Source organism: Patella vulgata, chromosome 7, assembly GCF_932274485.2.
Source record: "Patella vulgata chromosome 7, xgPatVulg1.2, whole genome shotgun sequence".
Classification (NCBI taxonomy): domain Eukaryota; kingdom Metazoa; phylum Mollusca; class Gastropoda; family Patellidae; genus Patella; species Patella vulgata.
In genome coordinates, this window is record NC_065885.2 from 66,982,411 (window position 1) to 67,007,468 (window position 25,058).

At 38.9% G+C, this 25,058-nt stretch overlaps 1 protein-coding gene across 1 annotated transcript; it reads left to right on the plus strand.

Moving 5' to 3' along the window:
- Nucleotides 1-9,917: 9,917 nt before the first annotated feature.
- On the plus strand, nt 9,918-18,328 carry LOC126827206 (hematopoietic prostaglandin D synthase). Its single transcript, XM_050556444.2, has 5 exons — nt 9,918-10,173; nt 13,674-13,766; nt 14,560-14,675; nt 15,136-15,246; nt 17,772-18,328. The coding sequence occupies exons 1-5, from the start codon at nt 10,029-10,031 to the stop codon at nt 17,934-17,936; spliced, it is 630 nt and encodes a 209-aa protein (XP_050412401.1). The 5' UTR covers nt 9,918-10,028; the 3' UTR covers nt 17,937-18,328.
- Nucleotides 18,329-25,058: the final 6,730 nt, after the last annotated feature.

Genomic DNA, 25,058 nt, shown 5'->3' on the forward strand with positions numbered 1-25,058 from the left:
TGTGACCTTTCCCTGTGTGAACTTCGAACTTTTATCATGTCTAGTCTATAGTCCCAAATCGCCACATTCACCTTAAACGATCCATTGAAATTCCATAAATTACCAATGTGCCGGGTCTGGATTCACAGAAACTTGTAGACCGTTACGTGTTTTTGAGTGAAAACACCCTCGTGCCAATAGTACGAGTTCAGTAGCGGATCTAAAAGCAAGCTGTGAATGGGGGGGGGGGGGGTCAAATCCATGGTGCCATTCACAGTCCTACCCCATTGTAAAAAATAATGTCTGTAACACTGATCGCCCCCGTAGAATATAAGATAACATAACATCCAAATTGATATAGCGCAATAAATACTCGTATTAGGAGTTCCAAATGCGCTTGCAAAGTTATACATTTTGGTTTCATTTCAACCCTAGTGTTGTATGAACAGGTGAGTTGTCAGTCTTGTTTTGAAAATGCAGACGGACGTTGATTCTCTAATATGAAGGGGTAGTGAATTCCACAAATGAGCTGAATAGTACTGGAATGAACGTTCGATCATTTCTAAGCTCGTCGATCGTACAATTAAGATATGTTTTGAAGTAGATCGTATACATTTTCCTGGAATATAATCTGAAGATGTAGGATGGAACAGAGTTGTTAATAGCTTTGTATGTCAACACGAGTATTTTAAATAGCATTCTTTGATGTACAGGAAGCCAGTGAAGGGCTTTCAGTATTTTGGTGATATAAGCAATTTTCTAGTAAGTAGACGTGGAGCCGAATTCTGACCATGTTGCAGACGTTGAATTTATGATTTGGAAAGCCCATGCAGTAGAGCGTTATGATAATCCAATTTAGTTGTTATTACAGCATGAATCAAAAGTTCGAGGTTTCCAGAGCTTAAATAAGTTTTAATCTTTCCTAGTTTTTATAGTTGATAAGGGTTTAGCCGTAGAAAATGAAGGGCCATCCAGTTATGGATTTCTTGCAGACATGTCTCCAAATCTGCGACTGTGTGTCGGCGACAAAAAAACTGGATACTAAGACCCTATTTCTGTGCGATTTTATTCAATGGTTTGGTGAACATGATAAATAACACCGGGGCCAAAAATGAATCCTGTGGGAAACCACAAAGCAGGGGAATTTCTTGAAGTATTCATCCTCCTATGCAAACTCGCCGTTTTCTATTTGTTAGATAGGACTATATTGTTGAAATTAAATAGGATTCTTCACTTAGTAATGTATTAATGCACACAAAATTCATGTAGATCAGATGTTAACTTTTGTCGTTTGAGTGTTCACAAGGTACAGCTACTGTAAAGCCAACTAGCCTCGTGTAAAAGACCATATCAGCCATTCCACGCTAACAGAATATCAAACCAAATATTAAAATCACAAAAAGTACCTTGTTTTTAAAGCACCATTTGTATCCTTATATCACGCCTTTAAATTATGCAATGGATCCCTTGAACATTCTGTTATGATCTGGGTCAATTTTGACTAGATTAGACCAAAACAGTCACCTTTGACTCAGGAAAAGAAATTTGTCGATGAGTGATGCCGATCACCAATTTTTCTGGATCTGAAAACCACCTCATTTTGATGGCCACTCAAGTCACAAAAGTGAGTATATTTGTTTTATAGCACCCTTTTAAAATAACTTTATTATTTGACAAATATGCACGATGAGTAAGCATAGGAAACTGAATATCTGAATGTATTTATGTAAAGCTAGACCCCTTTTCCAGTGGTTAAAGTCGTGTCACGCGAGTCACAGTTCACGCTTATTGTTCTACTTTATCTTCCTTTTTAACGTGACAAGAAGTAGGGTCGCCTGTCCAACCTCGTTGGTTTTTCTCCGGGGCCTCCGGTCCCCCTTCCCTCCCACTGCTAAAGCGAATTATTGAAATAAAATTGACCCATATGTTAGCCCTGAAATGACCTAGTTTGTGTTGAATGGACTTTAAACTCTCTCTCTCTCCTGTCTTTTTAACAATGTTTTCGTTTGAATATTGTCGAAGGCGTGACATTTTTGAATATACTTGACATTTAATGAAATAGTTTTGAACATGCTGATCTTGTATGAAATGTGTTCGGAGAGACGTATGGGTGTGTGTGTGAGACAATGAATTTTATGATTTTTTATTGAAATTTACATTTGAGCAAATCAATTCTTGTTTGTTTTGACGATGAAATACAGTAAAACAATTAGTTGATTAAATTGAAATATCCGAGTTATTTCTATTTGTCACACAAGTCACCTTTTCATGTCACACAAGTCACAAACAAAATCTCAGTGTATCACATTGTAACAAAATGATGCCACAGCTGAACAATTTAGCTTTATGTACAAACATGTATAAGTCATATTCCAATATTCTAATGGGGGATTAGTATCATTACCCATGAACGCACTGCAAATGCATGTCACGCGAGGCACAACCCCTTATGATCAGATTGCACAAAACTTTGACCAAGAAGAAATATTTATAGCGTTTCTCATTTAACAGAACACAAAAACTTTATTTGGGAGTAGGTTTATTGGAAACTTGATTATTTGGTTTTATGATATCACATTTATATATTTGTGTTGTGTAGAAATGTCACATGGTGAATGGCAGATTTGACTGTGGATCGGTAATGCCAAGCGAGAGAGCGAGAGAGAGAGAGAGAGAGGAGAGAGAGAGATAGAGAGAGATAGAGAGAGAGAGGGGGAGAGAGGAGAGAGATAGAGAGAGAGAGAGATAGAGAGAGATAGAGAGAGAGGGAGAGATAGAGAGAGAGAGATCTAGAGAGAGGGAGAGAGAGAGAGAGAGAGAGAGAGAGAGAGATGGGCTTTAACGTCCACTCAACACAAACCAGGTCATTTTAAAGTGGCAATAATGAAGAAAGCTCGCGTTTCGTAATTTTTATTGGTATGTCTAGTATCTTGTCTCTGAAGACGACAGAGATTTGTATTCGGTGAGCTGAGATGTGATCTACAAAGATATGAATATTGAGTTGACTCCATGTACACTTAACCTAAATAAATTCCATATTTTGGTAAACAATTTTTTACTGAAAGATTGAACAGGATTGAGGAACATACATAGTACTCCTCTATTTGTACAATTACATATAATTGATTAGATCATTCTGGACACACAAGGAATGCATGGTCACCACTTCCGGTCACTATGTAGTCAAGGTTACCATACAGTTTACATTGTTGTAATTTAAATGTAAAATAATAACATTGTATGTTAGCATTACATAGCATAGCACATTGTGTTATTATCATAACATCATGTTCTTGTAGAGGTACAGCTGGGATGTTGACCGTTGTGGAAATCAATGTGGCGAAAGGCTGCTGGGAGCTCACTGAAACAGAAATTATTTTATAAACCCGTTAAACAAATCCAAAACAATGTGTCTAATCGTGATTACTACAATCGACGTAAACTTTCAGAAATAAAACTTTTAAATGTTTATGCTATTTCCCGTTCAGTCAATGCAGCGACGAACTTAAAGTTCACACCGTGAGTCGTACGTTTAGACCCTGAAATCGGAATTTCTCAAAGTAGAGGAACAAACACCACCGACCGTATAGTAACGACCAAAAGTTGAGAATGGGGTGGGATTCGAAGCGACTAGAAGTTATGTAAGGGGGAGCCGATCCGCAGAACGGGAATTTGGCTAAAATATAAACACGATGGCGGAAGTAAAGGTTGAAATGGAATTGAAAGGCCTGGAAATTAATTCGATAAGAAAAGAAACATTATTTGGTGGGCGACGGCGTAAAGTGCTATGTAATCTTTACACTGGCTATACAGCGGTCAACATTGTCAGCTCACAATTATCAAGATGAAGAATGGCGGGGAAAGGACATTAGTTATAAAGCCATGAATGTGAAAAAGAATTGGAAAGACGGGTACAAGAAGGACCAAGACGGTAGAAGTTTGAAATGGATCAGTATAATAAGTGGGGACGTTTGGTGGGGGGATTTAGCAAGACATTTTAAAAAGAAAACTAAAGAAAGCTAAGTGGTGATTATGACAATGGACAACAACCAAACAAAGAGGCCGGGGTTGATGATAAAGAAGTAACATACTTGATTCATTATGTTCGCAGATATATGGTCTGGGTACATCCTCTCCACAATGGAAGCCATCATGCTGAATGTTGATGTTTAGAGGACAATTGGCTATGTCTTTCCAAGCATAGTATTCGACATCTACACCATCTAACCACTGATAGTTACCAGCTGGAGTTTTCTCTGTCCCTAGAAATACATCTCTAGTGCTGAAACATAATGATTTATCATCCGAGAAAATATAATAAATAGTTCGGGTCGCTCCTAAAAGACAACTGAAAATTCATAAAGCAAGCACTTGTTTGGGTCACCAAAAAAAATTAACGTTTAATTTATGTACCATGGGCTTCACTATAATAATGATTAATAATTCTTTTGGAGATGTCGAGAAATTCGTGAACCTTTTCAAAAATTTCGTTTATAATTTTAGTCCCATGAAGTAAAGGGTACGTGATGAAATAAAAACTGGGAACAAGAAATCAACTTACATGGGGTGATGTAAGATGAAGTGTTTTAGCGCCAACTTATCGTCGGCGGTGGGAATCATAGGTATGCGATAACCTCTATCTAAACAAGTTTGCTTGACCTCTTCAAATGTTCCTTTAATGGTACTAAGAAATACAATAAATCTTGGATCTGAAATATTAAAACACAAATATAACTTATTACCACAATTGTATGTATATTCAAATATATAAACGCCACCGTTTTAAATTTTCTTATGCAGTGGCAGAAAACTGAAAAATAATTAAAAAACCACATGAATCAGATTTTCCAAATGGAAGCTGCGTTTCGAATTGGGGGCCCCGGTGGCTCAGTGAGTAGAACACTGGCTGACAAATCAGGAGCTATTGAGTTCAATCCCGGTGTAGACAGCCAACATTCCTCGGAAATTAACAGTCTGGTTTCCCCTTGTCATTCATGCAGATCGAAAGGATTGGCCAGGAACAACGTCTAGTTGTTCGGATGAGACGAAAAATCGAGGCCCCATTTGAATTCGATGGATGTCCGTCTTAATTATTTCTGTCCTGGTCGTTTAACGTACGCTCCCACAATAATGACAGGCTTGTGCAGAAAACTGGGACGTTAACCCACATTTCATTACATAAGTCTGTTGAGGAATACATTAAATCCTATACACGTTACGTTAAAACTTTAAAGGGTGAAAATGCTGAGTGAATAAACAACAAAGCATTAAATTGGGAGCCTACAATCTCCAGAGTGGCCACTCTGACCCCCCGTCTAGGTGAATCATAGGCCAAAGTAATGTGTTGCAGAGAAAGGGCTCGCATGCCAAATCCCCACTCAATAACCAGGATTCTACTCTCCACCGACAGAGTTCGCAACGCACGGTAAACACGTTGCCCCATTACAGGACATACGAAGGGTAATATTCTTATCACCACTTACACACCACGGGGAATCACAACCATAGACGTAGTCAAAGACTACACATACACACCGATCAAATACGCACGTGGAAACATCGCTACCACTTCACATTATTTTTTTTTTTTACATTTACTATAGTTGATTGTAATCTTGTAAGAAAGAAACACCAAGCAATAAGTGACAAATTGCAAAGGATTAACGCTCATATTGCCAGACCCAGACGACAGATACTGGACGTCTTAGCTTATTTGGGACATGATAGAATAGAACTGACAAGGCGCATATAATCATATGCTCAGTGGAAATGTCCGGGAGGGAAGCGTAAACCACCTGGCAACTTAACTAATCATTTGAAATACATAACAGGGCGGTGCGTAAAAATGTCCCATAGAGGAAAGCGCCAACCGTTCTGTCCCACGAAATTAATATGCTAAAAAAGCCAAGCGGAACGTAAAAATCTCCCCTAGAGGGAAGCATCAACTGTCTGGCATTTGATTAACCAAAGGGCGACGCGTAAAAAATGATTTTATTAAGTATATATGTATAAAAATGATTATAAGACCAACGTTTTACACGGTCAAATTATTATCAGTTAAATTTCCCTTTAGCACCCATTCTGCCCCCCCCCCTCCGAAAGATTTATTAGACGAAACAAAACAAAATATCCATTGTAAGCACATATTCACTCTTTACTCTGTAGTTTCAGGTGCTGAATTCTTTCTTCTGAGAACCAATAACACAGGAACGAATATCAAAAACAAAGTCAGAAATAACAACCAAACTGAAGGAGAAGGCCTAACAAATGGAAGAAAGTATGTTGAATGTATATCGCCCTTCCCTGATTGTTTCATTTGTTTTACTGTGTACATATATACTCTTCAAAAAAGTTGGGGGATATTGAAATGCAAATACCTATACAGGTTGTGATATGATAAAAAGTCATGGACACTTGACATGCTTTGAGAGTATGTTCACAGATGAAGAACTTATCGCCCCAACAGAACCCCTGGGCTGTTCGTGCGACACGCAATACACGTCGGAGGGGTTCATTGTCAAATTTCACACTTTAAGGAAGGGTTGATGAAAACTGCCGCGTGCTGGTTTATCTATACATGTTTGCTTTCCTATCGGTTCTTGCATAAGATTTACTGTTTAGCGTATCTTTGCTTTAGTGCGTTACGTTTAATTTGATCGGGAGACGTGTTCGTCGACGCCATGCAACGTCAACCGACAACACTGCAAGAATTGGCCGTGGCACTGCAAGAGGAGTGGGTCAGATTGCCCCAAATCGTAATTGGACGGTTGATTAGGAGCATGCCACGACGAATTGCTGAATGTCTGAGGATTGGGGGAATAATTACTCATTATTAAGACAAAAATCAAAAACGTCCATTCTCACTTTTGAGTGAAATGGGGAGGTCAGATAAGCCGCCCATATAAACTGTTTATGTTCATGTGTAGGCAATTGGCCTGTTATTAACATACACTGGTTACCTTTAATAAAACCCGCAGTGCATTTCCGCAGTTTTGTATTGTTTCTGAATATCCCCTACTTTTTTTGAAGAGTACATGTATATATATATTTTTTCATTAATCTGTTATTTTTTTTACGCTAATCACTTTGTAAATAAAATTACTTGTCGGCGATATCACTTCAGTGGAAGCGGACGTTAAATAAAGCTATTTCACACACATACACACCCACACACACACCCACACACACACAAAAAAAATAAATAAATAAAAAATCAGACAAATTGAACTATTTATAGGAATCAATAAATTTTTAAACACAGGTTAAATTAAATTGATTGATGTGCACGGTCATTGTTAATAATGGTTGTGTATGTAGGTCCCTATTCCTTTATTTTGTCATTATTTTCCCCTTTGCATATTGTTATATTAAATCATGCAGCAGCCTGATCCGCCATACTGTCCTACAACCATAGTTCCCTTTTGTAACTAGATATGTAGTTCCCTATCCTACGGAGGGCCTGACAAGGACAGCTGTCTAGTAGTTTGGATGGGACGAAAAACCGAGGTCCCGTGTACACATTGGCGTGCACGTAAAAGATCCCTTGGCAGTTGGAATTCGATATAAGAGTAGGCCGTAGCGCGGCTGCCCGGGCAAAATTTCCCTCATAGCACACTGTATGGCGTATGCCCGTCTTCATTAGCCCAGGTTAGGAGCAGAACAGTAGGACGTTAAACCCCATTTCATTTCATTTTTATTAAAGCATCCAGGTGGCTTAAATAGTAAATAAATGATTTGTATAATTCCTTTCTTTACATTAAACACACAATGCGAAATTCCAATGTTTAAAATTTATTTAAACTCTTGGGACAATAACTATTCCATTCCTTCAAAACATTAATTAAAGGTGTGCTATATAAAGGTGACTAGCCAAGGATGAAATGTTATGTAATGCTAATGACATATTAAATTATTATAATCCCTTATTGTTTATAAAACTTTTATAGACAGAAAGTAACTGCCAATACGGCCTGCCTCGTGTACATGTCATTCGTATGATTAATCTATTAATTGTTTTATTAACCATTGTTTTATTTCTTTATTACGATTATGTCAACACTTGATCTCGACAAGTGATTAGAAGGAATTCCATATAAATATCCGATTGTACGATATCATCCTAGGTGGAAGTGGACGTAAAACTCTAGAAACAAACGAACGAATGATACATCAGTCATTTAGGTCTATCCGACTTAGTAGCATTAGGAAGTAGTCGGTTATCCGTAGTCTTGTAAGTGTATGTAGATAGTAATTATAAGTTTCCAGTGCTAAAGATTTAAAGAACCTTGTAATATCCGAAGGATCTCTCCGTCATACCGATTAGAACATGGGAATACATATTTAATGGGTTTCCTGAAATGGGATCGCTTGGCAGTAATACTTTTATGTTTTCAACAAAATTATAAACATTTCTTGGGCTCTGTTTGGCAATCAATATAAAGTTTAACAGCTCATTTCTTGGGCTCTGTTTGGCAGTCAATATAAAGTTTAACATCTCATTCGGATCTTTTAGTCCGTCCATTCATGTCTCTCTAATCTGTCCATTCGAATCATCCAGTGACCGAATGGTTAACTCGATGTCAATCGAGTCGTCGAGTCGTCCAGTCTGTCAATTTGTATCTTTCAGTTTGTCCATTCGGTTCTTTTAATCTGTCCATTCCGTTCTTTCAGTTTGCCTGTTGGGATCTGTCCATTCGGATCGTTCAATCTGTCATCTTTAAATTTGTCCATTCGGAACTTTCAGTTCGCCCATTCGGGTCTTTCCATTCGGATCTTTCAATCTACCCATTCGAATCTTTCAGTCTGTCCTTTCGGAATTTTTCATCTGTCCACTTAGATCTTTCAGTCTGTCCTTTCGGATCTTCTGGTATGTCCATTTGGATCTTTCAGCCTGTCCATACGATTGTGTCAATCTGTCCATTTGGATTTTTTAGTCTGTCCATTAAACCGACACACATAACTAGGTACGCTTAAAACGCAAGCTCACGAGTAGTAGGTGGACTTTCAGCCCCATATTTATCGTTATAACCCTACCTAGAAAATTATACGGGACTTTGATTTGTATACAAATCATGAAATATGATAGCGCTTAAAATAGAGTACAATAAGGAGACCTAGATATATAAATAACATTGAGAGTGAGAGAGAGAGAGAGAGAGAGAGAAAGTGAGTGTTTGTGTGTGTGAGAGAGAGAGAGGGAGGGAGAGAGAGAGAGATGGGAATGTGGTCTAACGTCCACTCAAATTAACATTGATTTTGATCTAATTTAATAAAGCGCTAGCGTGTAGGGGTCTTTGGCAGTGGGGAGAAACTGGAGGACACGAAGAAAACTCACGAGGTTGGACAGGCGACCCAACCCCTTGTCACGTACAAGCGGTGAATCGAAACCACTCTACTTGACTCAATGACAGACCTTCTGATCTAAAGTGCACGCGCTAGCCCCCCCCCCCCCACCCACTTTTCATCTATAGAGTACAATAAAGGAAATGGTGTTTAATATCCTACTGTTCTGCTCCAACTGGGCTAATGAAGTAGGCACATGCTCGGACAGGGGCGCTTCGGCCTACTGTTATATCGAATTCAAACTGCCAAGTGTTTTTTTACGTGCACGCCAATGTGTAGACTTCGGTTTCTAGTCCCATCCGAACGACTAGACAGTTGTCATTGTCAGGCACTCCATCCTGCGCCACAGAGAAGAATAAGGATCACGGTGATATTTAACAATATCAAAAGAGATTCACCTATCTGTAATATAGAATATATACGTTACTAACCACACAACACTCACTGTCAATAATACAACTGTCGGTAAACATACAGGACGGGGCGCTCTATATATAAAACGCATAGTCATACTACAACTCAGTATATAGTCCACGTGGGCGTTCACCACGGTACATAGTCCAAGTGGGCCTTTAACATTGTAATAGTATTTAACGTATTCTTGGACACCACGTTCTTGTTAACGGAGATCTTGGTCTGGACACGACAGATAGAAGATCATAGTCAGTTAATCTAGACACAGGGAAATAATTGTTTGGTCATTCAGCATGCCACACAAGTACAAATATCACTGGTTTAAGGATCTCCGTGCTCGTGGGGAGTTTCCCAGATTGATGTTTGTAGCTGCTGGGGTTGATTATGAAGACGTTCTAGTGGAACGACATGGACCAGAGTGGGACGCCAAGAAACCAAGTGAGTAAAAGATTGTTGATGATGTCTCGTGTGGGTTTACCAACGTTCTAGTCGTGTGTTTAGGGCGGGAAATGAAATGAAATGGGGTTTAACGTCCTACTTTTCTGCCCCGACTGGGCTAATAAAGATAGGCATACGCCATACAGTGTGCTATGAGGAAAATTTGCCCGTACAGCGCACTGCCGCCTATTCTAATATCGAATTCTAATTATCTTTTACGTGCACGCCACGTTTTTAATTATATCCGAACGATCAGACACTGTCCTTAGTAGCCCCACCTCCTCCCCCGTCCTGCATTACTGAAAAATGCACGATCCCCAGGTCTTCTAGTTTTCGATATTTACCGGGGAAGGCCACCCGAACCCCCTGTTGTGCGTTGTGCGCACATGATCTCTGGACCCACTCTTGTTATCCCACACTGTATATGCACACATGTCCATATCACCGTATGTTAACATCCACTCCTTTCATTTGTTACCTTGTTGAATTAAAGGGGAACCACGGTGGCTAGGTGGTTAAGACGCTGGATCGCTAGCCTGGAGGTCGGGTGTTCGATCCCTGCATTGGCCGAGAAAGTTCATCCAGATTTTCCGGCGTGGTTTCCCCTTGTCAGTGATGCAGGACGGAGGGCCTGACAAGGACAGCTGTCTAGTCATTCGGATGAGACGAAAAACCGAGGTCCCGTGTATACATTGGAATGCACATAAAAGATCCCTTGGAAGTTGGAATTCGATATAAGAGTAGGTCGTAGTGCCGCTGCCCGGGCAAAATTTCCCTCATAGCACACTGTATGGCGTATGCCCGTCTTCATTAGCCCAGGTTGGGAGCAGAACAGTAGGACGTTAAACCCCATTTCATTTCATTTCATTTGTTGAATTAAATGTTTTGCTTAGCGCTAAGGTATTATCGAAGTTTGAATGAATCACGGTGTATCAAATCACCATTACTTGTTCAGCGTTTGCCTTTATGACAACCCGTACCCTTCAAAACTACATTTCTAATCTTTTGTACAATGTTTATACCACTGTAAAACTAGGTGTGTATTTCTATAGAGTCGTGTAGAGAGTAAAAATGATTAGTTGACATATTGAATTGTTGACTTGATTCATTGATTGTGTCGATATTACATAGTCGTATATTATATTGTAAAAGTGGGTTAATTCATTGACTGCAGACTATAAAGTTGTTGGTCGACATGAAATGAAATATGCATACGAATGTGTACACGGGACCTCGGGCTTCCTTTACATCGGAACGAGAGAGAAATGGGGCTTAACGTCTACTCGACACAAACTAGGTGATTTCGGGACTAACATATTGTTCGGTTTTATTTTAATAATTCGCTTGCGTGTAGGGGTCTTTAACAGTGGGAGGAAACCGGAGGACTCGGAGAAAACCAACGAGGTTGAACAGGCGACCCTACTCCTTGTCACATATAACCGGGGAATCGAAACCACGCCAGTTGACTCAATGACAGACCTTATGATACAACGCGCGCTAACCATTCGGGCACCCCCACCTCGGAACGGCTATACGTTGTTCCTTACCAGACACCCTTTCCTGCACCACTGACAAGTGGGAACCACGCCGGAAAATCCTTATGAACGTTCTCGGGCAACACCTGGACCATCAGCGTAGTAAACCAACGTCTTAGTCACTGAGCCACCGCGGCACTCTGTTGATCGACAGATTTAAACTATATTATAAATTTGACATCCGCGGTATATTAGATTTATCAGCCGCTTTTGAAACTAGTAATCTTTCATTTTAACTTCGGTAACAGCTGGTATGCACTGAACGTATTTTAGTTATTTGTAAATCTTTAAATGAAATGACATGAAATGGGTTTTTACGTCCTACTGTCCTTCTTCGACTGGGCTAATGAAGACGGGGGAGTGTTTAAAGAGGAGACGTCGTAGGGAACCGTTAATTTATTGGAACAAGAATGGGGCAATATAAATCTGACAAACAACAAAAACGTTTTAATTTTTAAATTATATAATCTACGGCAATTGATAAATTTATATGAACAGAAAAATATTATATTTCCCTAGTATTGTGACCTGTTTTAAATTGTATTGTATTGTACAATTCATAACAATTTCCCTGGAATTGTGAACTATTTTAAAATATATTATATTATATGTAATAGTTATATACCTTGTTTTCAAGGTGTATGGGTTGATACACCGTCTCTTTTTTGAGTGGGGCTCCGAGGCGAGAAAAAGTATGGGTATAATGTATAATTCACAGCATATGGTGAATTGATATAACCAATACATATTAAATTATAGTCACAGATATTTCTCTTGACCTATATTGATCCCTGACTGGTCAAATATTTAAACGTGTTGATATTGTTCAGTAAATAAAGCTACATGTTATCTACTGTGTTTGTGTAGATCCACCTTCTGTCTGTTATCAGGACCAGTTGATGTCCCTAACTACTATCAACAGGGTCGTATATACAACGGTCGTGTTCTATCATGCTGCCGTCAGGATCACGCCCACATCCATTGCTACGGTCGTCGCCATCAGTCGAACATCAAACTATTCCTTATTTCTGTTTATAAACCTGTAACGGTAAATCTCTTTGATCTTTGGGGTATATTCTATGCCCGGAATAACTTGAGGTCTGAAAGTCGGGGCGGCTTTGTATATATACAGGGAAATTTGGGGTTATTCTTCTGAAAGTTTTTCTTTAAACCAGTAAAGGGTTATTCTTCCAGGGTAGGGTTTTTTCCATAAGAAAACATGATCTAAGGTTTTTCTTATGGGAATTCTGGGATATTCTCATTTTGCGTACATGTAAACATAGACGGTTTATAAGCAAGATAAAGTCCTCGACTTCGGTTATGCTGGGGGAAGAAAGACTTCTGAAAAAACCCTCGACAGAAAAACCTCGGCCTGCCTGCCTCGGTTTTTCTTTTTCTCGGGTTATTTTCTTCAGTCTTTCTTTCCCCAGCATAACCGAAGTCTCGTGCGTTATCCTACACTTCTCAATACAACCGCCAGTATCGCATCCGCACCCCTTACTACGATCGTCAGTATCATGTGGACATCCAGCTGTTCCTTGTTGCGGCCGTCAGTATCATGCGGACGTCCAGCTGTACCCTGCTGCGGTCGTCAGTATCATGCGGACGTCCAGCTCTACCCTGCTGCGGTCGTCAGTATCATGCGGGCGTCCAGCTATTCCTTACTACGGCCGTCAGTATCATGTGGACATCCAGCTGTTCCTGAAGTGTGTGTGATGTGGAGTAAGGTCGGTATCCATAGTTGGCTTGGTACTATAAATGTATGTGACAAGGAGTGGGGTCTATACGATAGTTGTATGTTACAAGTAGTAGGGTCGATACCATAATTCTATGCGACAAGAGGTAGGGTCGATATCATAGTTCTATGTGACAAGGGGTAGGGTCGATACCGATATCATAATTTTATGTAACATAGATATTATACGTATTGTTTAAAAAAAAACATAATTGAATTTTGTATTACAGCAATGCCTGGTGGAACTCTACCTGTTCTAGAAATTGATGGTCAGTTGTTTGGGGAGAGTGTGGTAATTGCCAGATATTTGGCCCGTGAATTTGGTAAGTATTCTATCCGCGATGTTGTTGTTGGTATATAGTAAGTCAAGGTGGGGGGGGGGGGTGCTCACCAGATACAAACAACAATAGAACAAGACCAGCTTATGGACAGGACTCACTATACAGACACCTCAAACCACAAATCAGACCACGGAGTCATAGGCATATCGCCCAACTTGTTGAACGCGATGGTGATATTCGACCAGAACAGGTCTAAAATATGGCTTTGTGGAGAAATAATGAAAACAATAATACGGTTTACTTATGGATAATTTAGGACTGATGCTGCGAATCTATCAATGCGAAATCAAAGTTGCAATAGGCTGTGCTTAAATGTTACAACTGGGTGGTTTAGAACTGGTGCTGCGAGACTTCCAAAATGAAATACAGGCTGCACTGGACGGTTTTTGTTTAAAATGAAATGAGGAAATTGATATTAAATTTTGATCAAGCAGGTCGAGTATGATCCTTTTAGGTCTGGATGGTAGACATTATTATTTAGCGTTTATTTTATGTGTCTGGATGGTAGAAACAACAATTGTATATTATGTATCGTATATTTTAGGTCTGGATGTTAGAAACAACTATTGTATATTATGTAGTTTAGGGCTGGATGGTAGAAACAACTATTGTATATTATGTATAGTATATTTTAGGTCTGGATGGTAGAAACAACTATTGTATATTATGTAGTTTAGGTCTGGATGATAGATACAACCAATGTATATTATGTATAGTATATTTTAGGTCTGGATGGTAAAAACAACTATTGTATATTATGTATTGTATATTTTAGGTCTGGATGGTAGAGACAACTATGAGAAGTTATTAACAGACACAATAGTAGACAGAATCATTCAGATACGAGAACTTTTAGCAGGTTTTATGTTTCAGAAAGATGAAGAAATCAAGGTATGTTCAACACTGAATGCCACTTATTCGTTAATATTTCAAGCAGTTGGCAATTTATCTAGAATGAAAGGAATTTGTTTAGAATGATACGAAATTTTGTTTTTAGAATTATACGAAATTTTGTTTTTAGAATGAAAGGGATTTGTTTAGAATGATAAGAATTTGTTTAAAATGATAAGAATTTGTTAACAAGGATACGAATTTCTTAACAAGGATACGAATTTAAGATTGATACAGATTTGTTTATAATTATACGAATTTGTTTAGAATGATACACAATTGTTTAGAATGTTACGAATTTGTTTAGAATGATACAAATTTGTTCACTGTATACAAACCAATGACAGGGTGGGGCCTGTGAAACTGCCAACTTAAGCCTGACCTCGCCTTAACGAGATTACCCCGTGTATGAGATCTTACAGAGAGTCAACGACTTTCTATTTGTTTTTATGTGTTTCAGGCAGTAGCACAGAAGCAATTTCTTGAGGAACAACTTCCATCTGCTTTGAATTTAATTGAAAAACATGCTCAGGAAAATAAATGTACCGAAGATTTTCTGGTTGGTGATAAGGTGAGTTATTTCCCTTGTTGTTGATAAGGTGAGTTGATTCCCTTGTCGGTAATAAGGTGAGTTACTCCCTTGTTGGTGATAAGGTGAGTTGATTCCCTTGTCGGTAATAAGGTGAGTTACTTCCCTTGTTGGTGATAAGGTGAGTTACTTCCCTTGTTGGTGATAAAGTGAGTTGATTCCCATGTCGGTAATAGGGTGGGTTACTTCCTTGTTGGCGATAAGGTGAGTTACTTCCTTGTTGGCGATAAGGTGAGTTACTTCCCTTGTTGGTGATAAGGTGAGTTATTTCCCTTGTCGGTAATAAGGTGGGTTACTTCCCTCGTTGGTGATACGGTGAGTTACTGCCCTTGTTGGTGATAAGGTGAGTTACTTCCCTTGTTGGTAATAAGGCGGGTTACTTCCCTTGTTGGTGATAAGGTGAGTTACTTCCCTTGTCGGTAATAAGGTGAGTTACTTCCCTTGATGGTGATAAGGTGAGTTACTTCCCTTGTTGCTGATAAGGTGAGTTATTTCCCTTGATTTGAAGGTTGTTACATTATATCGTTTTATATTACTTATTATACGATATACGAGATATTATGTTGGTGATAAGGTGAGAAACTGGTTTATTTCTTCTGTAAGTATGTTTGATATTTCAATTATCTACATTGATTTGGAGGGTATATTGATGTTTGAAAAGTCAGCAAAAATACGATTTAAATTTGTATAGCCATTGATATTTGTCGCTAAAATATCAAATTTCTCCACGTTTATACATGCTCCGATTGATTATTTAACTATCAAAAATCAAAATACCAATTCAACCGTCACAATATTGAAGTTTGTAAGTAATTCCTATTGCTTAAAATGCCGCATCGGGCCGTTAATATCAGATTAGAGCAGGGACATAGTGGGCGGGGTGGGGGAGAATTTTGTTTCCGCTCTCTGTTAATCGAATTTCATCCTTCAAGAGGTCTTGGTTTTGACCGAGAAAGTTCATCGGTATTTTACGGAGTGGTTCCCCACATGTCAGTGATGTAGGACGGAGAGCATGGCAGGGTTAATGTATAGTTGTACAGATACTACATAAAGCCGAGGTCCCGTGTACACATTTGCTTGCACGTTAACAGGCGGAACCCGAAATAAGAGGAGGCCGTAGTGCCACCCATAACAACTTGTATGTCGTATGTCCATCTTCCTTGTCTCAGTCGTCGCAGAACAGTAGGACATTAAAGTTGCAATTTCATATTTTTACGTTATATTTTTAAAATTTATTAAAATAAAGCCTTAAAATAGGTGGTATCTATAAACAGTCCTACCTTGTTAAAGAATAATCCTATTAATCCTATAATTCACTATTGTCAGTTGAAAATTGGCAAAAATATCATTTTCCTCTTCAAATTCAAACGTTTGAGAATAGCTACTCCATGGTGGAGAATAGAAAAAAGGGAGGTAATTGTGTTGTTATTTCCGGTGTAAATGAGTTTTAAGTGTGAGAATGACACCTATGATCGTATAATAGTGAGTTGACAACCTATTGAGCAAAAGACATAGAAATAATTATGTTTTGACTTTCTTAGAAAATATGAAATTGTAACTTTAAACCCCATTTCATTGCAAGGGTTCTTTTACGTACAGGCAATATTTTAGTTGTCAGCCAAGGGGACGGTACCCCTAACATAACAACTGGAGATCGGGCTTGATCAAGCACCAGATTCACCGGAGACATTTCAGTAGAGATCCACTAACGGCCAAAAACGATAAAGTATTGCCACAAGCATAATCAGAATGGTTTTCTCGGGGACATTTCAGTACAGATCCACCAACGGCCAATAACGATAACGTATTGCCACAAGCATAATCAGAATGGTTTTTCTCTGGGACATTTCAGTACAGATCCACCAACGGCCAAAAACGATAAAGTATTGCCACAAGCATAATCAGAATGGTTTTCTCGGGGACATTTCAGTACAGATCCACCAACGGCCAATAACGATAACGTAGTGCCACAAGCATAATCAGAATGGTTTTCTCGAGGACATTTCAGTAGAGATCCACTAAAGGCCAAAAACGATCAAGTACTGCCACAAGCATAATCAGAATGGTTTTCTCGAGGACATTTCAGTAGAGATCCAGTAAAGGCCAAAAACGATAAAGTAGTGCCACAAGCATAATCAGAATGGTTTTCTCGGGGACATTTCAGTAGAGATCCACTAAAGGCCAAAAACGATAAAGTAGTGCCACAAGCATAATCAGAATGGTTTTCTCGAGGACATTTCAGTAGAGATCCACTAAAGGCCAAAAACGATCAAGTATTGCCACAAGCATAATCAGAATGGTTTTCTCGGGGACATTTCAGTAGAGATCCACTAAAGGCCAAAAACGATCAAGTATTGCCACAAAGGGTTATTGTCTTAATTTAATAATTGACGAGGTAATCAGAATGATTTATTTCATTGGCCCTGATGGTCTTCCGTAGCCATTGACCGTTATCTGTGTATTGACCATATGTTAATATATTTATGAATATGTATATTATTTTTCAGCTGTCCTGGGCTGACCTGGCCTTGTTTGATATGTTTGAACATATACTCGCATTTAAACCGGATGCTTTAGATAACTATCCAAAAATAGCAGCCAGTTTTAAACGTGTGCCGACATTACCCAGACTTTCTGAATACCTGAAAAATCGTCGAGTCACACGAGTATAATCCAACAAAACAATTCCTCGTGTGATGTGTTTTTAGAAGTCAATTTGATCTGAGTAAAGTTTAATTATTGATTTTAATTAAATTTGATTCGTTACAAAATTATGATTACATGTACATGTACGTACATGATGCCAAACAAATTTTTAATTATCTTTTTTTTTATTCTTTGTAAATTAAATTTAGAGAAAGCAAAAGATTATGGTCATCTCTCATGTAACGAAAATTTAATCGTTTCGAGTCCCTCTCCAGTCATAAATTGGAATCACAGTCAACAATTAAATTATTTAAATTTAAATCAAAAGTGTACAAGTTGTGTACAGGATAATTCGATCCAATAATATTATGTTTATAATGATATGTTTGTATCATTGAATTTGTATTAAAGATTTGTTAATGTTGAATCTGTCATTGTTGTCCCCCATGTTAAACTAGGCCATGTCAACATCCCAAAATCTTCGTATGTAAATAAATCCCCACATACACTCTAACATGTATGTGTAAAATAGCTTTATTTAACGTCCGCGTAAACCGAAACAATATCGCCGACAAGCACTAACATTCCCCTTCTTCTTCTATTAATGTTTACCGTACGCTTCCACTGAGGGTGGTGTCGCAGACAAGTTATCTTATTTTTATTTGCGCACGCGCAGTGGTCTGTTCGAGGAAACCGGAGTACCTAGTGTATACCCACCGGGTTCCGAAACCCCAACCGCAAGCCAGAAGTGAACGGTTAGCTAGAGATCGAAGCGCGACACTCTAGACCACTAGGTCACCCCAACTTCCGGGCGCTATTCCAGTATAATTCAAGTTCTATGTGATGCTAGTGGTGATGACACTGATAGTCTTCTTTATGTGGTTGGATGGCCGAATGGTTAGCACCTGCGCGCTGTATCATAAGGCCTGTCATTGAGTCAACTGGCGTGGTTTCGAATCCCCGGTTGTACGTGACAAGGAGTAGGGTCGCCTTCCAACCTCGTGGGTTTTCTCCGGGTCCTCCGGTTTCCTCCCACTACTAAAGACTCCTACGCGCAAGCGAATTTTGAAATAAAATTAAACCATTTGTTAGTCCCGAAATGACCTGGTTTGTGTCGAGTGGACGCTAAACCCCATTTCCATCTCTCTTTCTTTCGAATCTGTAGTATAAATAAGAATTAACTTTGGGATGTGTACGGCTGTCTGCATTATCACCCTAGGGTGGAAGCGGACGCAAAACTTAGATAAACGAAACGTATATTGGATCAAATACCCCAGTTACCCGACCCCCGTCGTGCATTACTGACACGGGCAAACCGCACCATAAAATTCCGAGAGAGGACCCAGCGTTGGCGAGGCAGCGTCTTACTCACTGATTCACCGTGGCTGCAATAAATGTATTCATAGTCCGGCAGCAGGTCGACAAACCTGGAAATATAATCCACCTAATGTTTATTGATGGATTATATATCTTCAATATGTGTAGAGTGAGAACCTGGATGATGCCACCCTGGCACCCTTGGGGAAATTTAAATATTCAAGATGGCTGCCATGGGGAATTTTCTGGTCATTTAGTAAAATGTGTGACAGATTATCTCTACTTCCACGTTAAGGCTTAAAATGGGGTTTGGCAACTGAATTATCAGTCATGTCTGCATTACATTGTCCTGGGAATAAATAGGTTGAAAAAAAATAGACACATTCTTAATTAAATGTTAATTCAATTAACATTAATCAGTTATAGATATATATGTGTGAAATAGTCTGGTTATTGATTATTTACTCAATGTACTTTAATTCGCTATAAATACATTTATATGGTATACACGTAGTTTCATAAAATGCACTGAATATTAACTAAATATATATACACATATATTCCACTAATTGTTCCCAAATTATACACATATACAACCGATTAACACGCGTGTATACAGTTTTTGTGTTAGTTACCGATGTACTATGTAACTATAGACAATTAAATCCACATGTAAATATGTATAAATTGTAGTATGGCTTCCATCTCTATACAATGGCAATATTTATGAACAACATTTGAATACATATATGGAATACACGTTGTTTCATAAAACAATTTGTAATATATACTCTTCAAAAAAAGTAGGGGATATTCGGAAACAATATAAAACTGCGGAAATGCACTGCTGTTTTTTTAGAGGTAACCAGTGTATGTTAATAACAGGCCAATTGCCTACACATGAACATAAACAGTTCATATGGGCGGCTTATCTGACGGTCCCATTTCACTCGCAAAATGATACACTGTCAAAAGTGAAAATGGACGTTTTTGATTTTTGTCTTAATAATGAGTAATTGCTCCACCAATCTTCAGACATTCGGCAATTCGTCGTGGCATGCTCCTAATCAACCGTGCAATCACGATTTTGGGCAATCTGACCCACTCCTGCAGTGCCTCGGCCAATTCTTGCAGTGTTGTCGGTTGACGTTGACGTCGACGAACACGTCTGCCGATCAAATTAAACGTAACAGGCTAAAACAAAGATACGCTAAACAGTAAATCGTATGTAAGAACCGATAGGAAAGCAAACACGGATAGGATAAACCAGCACGCGGCAGTTTTCATCAACCCTTCCATGAAGTGTCAAATTTGACAATGAACTCCTCCCGGGCTCCTAATCAACCGTGCAATCACGATTTTGGGCAATCTGACCCACTCCTGCAGTGCCACGGCCAATTCTTGCAGTGTTGTTCGTTGACGTCGACGAACACGTTTGCCGATCAAATTAAACGTAACACACTAAAGCAAAGATACGCTAAACAGTTAATTGTTTGCAAGAACCGAGAGGAAAGCAAACATGGATAGGATAAACCAGTACGCGGCAGTTTTCACCAACCCTTCCTTGAAGTGTCAAATTTGACAATGAACCCCTCCCACGTGTATGGCGCTATTGCGTGTCGCACATGCAGATCAGTGGTTCTGTTGGGGCGATAAGTTCTTCATCTGTGAACATACTCTCTAAGCATGTTAAGTGTCCATGACTATTTATCATGTCACAACCTGCATAGGTATTTGCATTTCAATATCCCCTTGTTTTTTGAAGAGTGTATTTTATAAAAATAAGTGGTGGCGTCTGGAAAGGGGGTGGGGTGCGACGTAAAATATCGCGTATATCGCTTCTGAGGGAGTCCTCGAGGCGCTCCCGTCCTTCTGGCAAACCTTAGGCGTCCCAACTACGTGGTTAAACAACCAAACAATCCGGCGTTTGTTTATAACAGACATCGTAAAAGACCTTCACGAATATTATCATTGCAGAATATCAAAACAATCATAAAGAAGAATAATTTGTCATAAAAAAACAATTCATAAATTACATAAACAATGAGAGATGTTGTGCACCAACTGTGAAAAGAAGAACTCCTGTCACTGCTGGTGAAGACAAGTCTAGTCGACAGATGACGCGTTTGCCGATATCTTTCAGTCCACTCTTGTAACTGATTGGTGGCTTCCATACGATCACCAGTTCTAGTCCAATCTTTTACCTCGTAACAATTAAAAACATCATCTATGACGCAATCATCTATTCTTAAGATACCAAGGTTGTTTTTTGTAGCCTTGTTAAGTATCATGTTCACCGTTTTTAAAAATGACCGCAATCAGGTCTTCCGTATATTGATAGAAATCTCTCGTGATGTCACATTCACATGTTGGGCGTGAATCACGTGACATTGCTTCACACGATGATGTTATAAGCGGAATGAATGTTTTTCTGTCAGCAACGTAGCATTTATAACGCCCAAAATCTTTAGTTTGCACACCATATATATCTAAAGTACTATCTATTTTATAAGATTGGACGGGGAACGACAGAACTGTGGTACCAGTTCCTAATTCTTGGTATTTGGTTGTTATGAACTGTCGTCTGCTTGAGTTTACCAGCTCGTCATTTCGTTTCCACGTCAAAAGGTCTACTGGCAGGGGAATTGACGTCTTATAAGCTAGGACTACATGACAACAACGAAACATGACGTCAGCACCGATGCAGGTGTTCGTCACTGTAAGAAGATGATGAGGGGTGACTGTAGAGGTTGTCTCCCTTACACTGGTATTTCTGACTATAATCCAAAATATGAAAAACATCAAGCCAATCGGAAAATATATAAACGAATTGTTAAAAACCTTGTCCCAGAATAGACGGAGAACGACCATTGTTCTTTGATATCTCATTCTATGTTTCTATAAACACCTTGTTTTAAACTGAAAATATATATGATGTTTTCATCTCTTTAGGATAATTTATAATAGTATTGTATCCCTCCAATCCAAAACAATTAATACTTAGAAAGTTCTGTTTCTATAGCAACTGTATATCTTGTTCACTGAACATATCATCTTTTCTTGGGAATATTTTGTACCAGTCCAGAATTCGTCAAGTTTGTTTCGAGGTCTGTTTGCCCCGTTTTATCTAAAATATAAAACACAGAATATATTAATTGTGATATAGTGTGCCACACGAAGTCGTATTTACTGCATGTGAAGTCGTATTTACTGCATGCGAAGTCGTATTTACTGCATGTGAAGTCGTATTTACTGCATGTGAAGCAAACCTTGGGAGTAATTTCAGGACAGAAAAATGTTGATTGATACTTTAAAGCTGACATAAGCAGACACTGATAAGGTATTTTTATACGCCCACATTTTCACGTGGACGTATTTTGTCGTCGCCCCGTTCCGTCCGGACGCCCGTCTGTCCGTCCAAAATTTGTTTGTGGACACTCGATTTTGACGAAACTTGAAATATAAGTCTATCTCCAAAAGATCTCGGTCCCTTTCGATGTTGGCATGTATTGGGCCATAGCTTCATGGATTATGGCCCCTGATTGTACGACAAATCACGTTTTTAGCTTGTGGACACTCTAGAGGTCACAATATTCGCCTGATTTTGATGAAACTTGTAATGCACATTTATAACCCAAAGATATTGGTTCCTTTCGATATTCGCGCATATCGGATTGTACCTTCCTGAATTATGGTCCTTGATTGTATGAAAAACCACGTTTTTGGCTTATGACCCCTCTGGAGGTCAAATTTTTTATTCGATTTTAAAAAAAACGTTTGAATATATCACCGTTACACCCTAATGTTGGCTGAGTTCGAATGTCGTGAAAATCGGACCAGAACTACCGGACAAAATGGTCGCCCCTCGTACGCAAATAGTGTAAACATATGGTATATCAAGGTTGTGCATGGACCCTCTAGAGGTCACAATTTCAGGGGCGGATCCAGAGGGGGGGGGGGGGGTTCTGCTCAGCTACATAATTTTTTTTTTTGTAAATCAAAACTTTTTATGAGAAAATTTTCTCGGCCGTGTGCTTAATCCTTTATCGTCAGACGTGGGACAGGATGGGCACCCAAAGCGAGTTGGAGATACATTGTCTCAGGAACCTGGCAAACCCCCTTCGATGACACTTGAAATACATGTTTATAACCCTAAGATCCTGGTTCCTTTCGATATTATCGCATATAGGATCATTCATTACTTCCTGTATTATGACCATTGATTGTACGAAAAATCGCATTTCAGCTTGTGGTTCCTCTAGAGGTCACAATTTTGATCCCAATTGTGATGAAACGTGAAATACATGTTTATAACTCAAAGATCCTTGCGATATTCGCACATATCGGATCATAACTTCCTGAATTATGGGCCTTGATTGTACGAAATATCGTCTTTTTATCTTGTGGTCCATCTAGACATCACAATTATTATCCAATTTAAAACACCGTTCGAATATATCACCGATATTGATTGAGTTCGAATTTCGTGAAAATCGAACCAAAACTGCCGGACAAAGTGTAAAAACATGGTATATCTAGGTTCTGGCCACAATTTTTATTCTATTTGATGAAACTTGAAATGTAAGTTTATAACCCAAAGATCTTGGTTCTTGTCGATATTTGCGCATATCGGACCCTAACTTCGTTGATTATGGCCCCTGATTGTACACAAAATCATATTTTTAGCTTATGCACTCTCTAGAAGTCACTATGTTTATCAGATTTTGATGAAACTTAAAATATATCTTTATATCCCAAATATCTCAGTCCATTTCAATATTTGCGCATTTCAGATCATAACTACCTGGATTATGGCCCCTGATTGTTCTCTATCCATCTCTTGCAAAATGTGAGCGTATCCTGTCTGGCAGCCGCTGATTAACTATCAAATCAAAGATGGGATTAAAGGAAGCAAGGTTAAACTTCCTACTTTTCTGCACCAACCTAGAAATCAATCTCGACCTAAACAAAAAATTCCCATGATCAAGGTTCTAATGTTGTTTCATCGGAATGATTATACGTTGTCCCTCGCCGGGCCCTTTGTCCTGCACTACTGACAAGGGTGAACCATGCCGAACAATTTCGATGAACTTAATGTCTTATTAATGGATAAATTAATGTCTAATTAATAATTTAGATACCTTTTCAGTACGTATGAAACTTACGCGCCAAAAAGTAGAGGAATGATGTATTTACCTTGTCTCAAAATTTCAGCTCAAAATATTGAGTCCTTGGGACGTAAACGTCAAAAATGCTTATCCGGACACGTAACCCTTTTGAAATTTCGGGTCAATTTTTTCGTTGGTTGACCTGATAATCGATCCCCGTTCCTTTAGAGGTCTATACAGTGAATGACCCATGTGCTGTACTTGATAACGAAAGGTAAATTTCACCTACACATTTTTTTTTATAAAATGAAAATCTGGTTTTATCCAGACGCAGCATAATACAGCTTGGGACAACGGTCTCCATTTCCAAATGAAGACTGACGGGTTTAAGTTGTTTGAAAACGTATCACAAATATTGAGTAAGTTGCTCGTTACTTACTTTGCATAACCATACATATTGAAGCCTAAGTAAATTTTTGGATTATCTTCTGCCAACTTCTGACAAGGACAGTTGTCAAGTCATTCGGATGAGACGAAAAACCGAGGTCCCGTGTACACATTGGCGTGCACGTAAAAGATTCCTTGACAGTTGGAATTCGATATAAGAGTAGGCCGTAGTGCCGCTGTCCGGGCAAAATTTCTCTCATAGCACACGGTATGGGGTATGTCCGTCTTCATTAGCCCAGTTCGGAGCAAAACAGTAGGACGTTAAACCCCATTTCA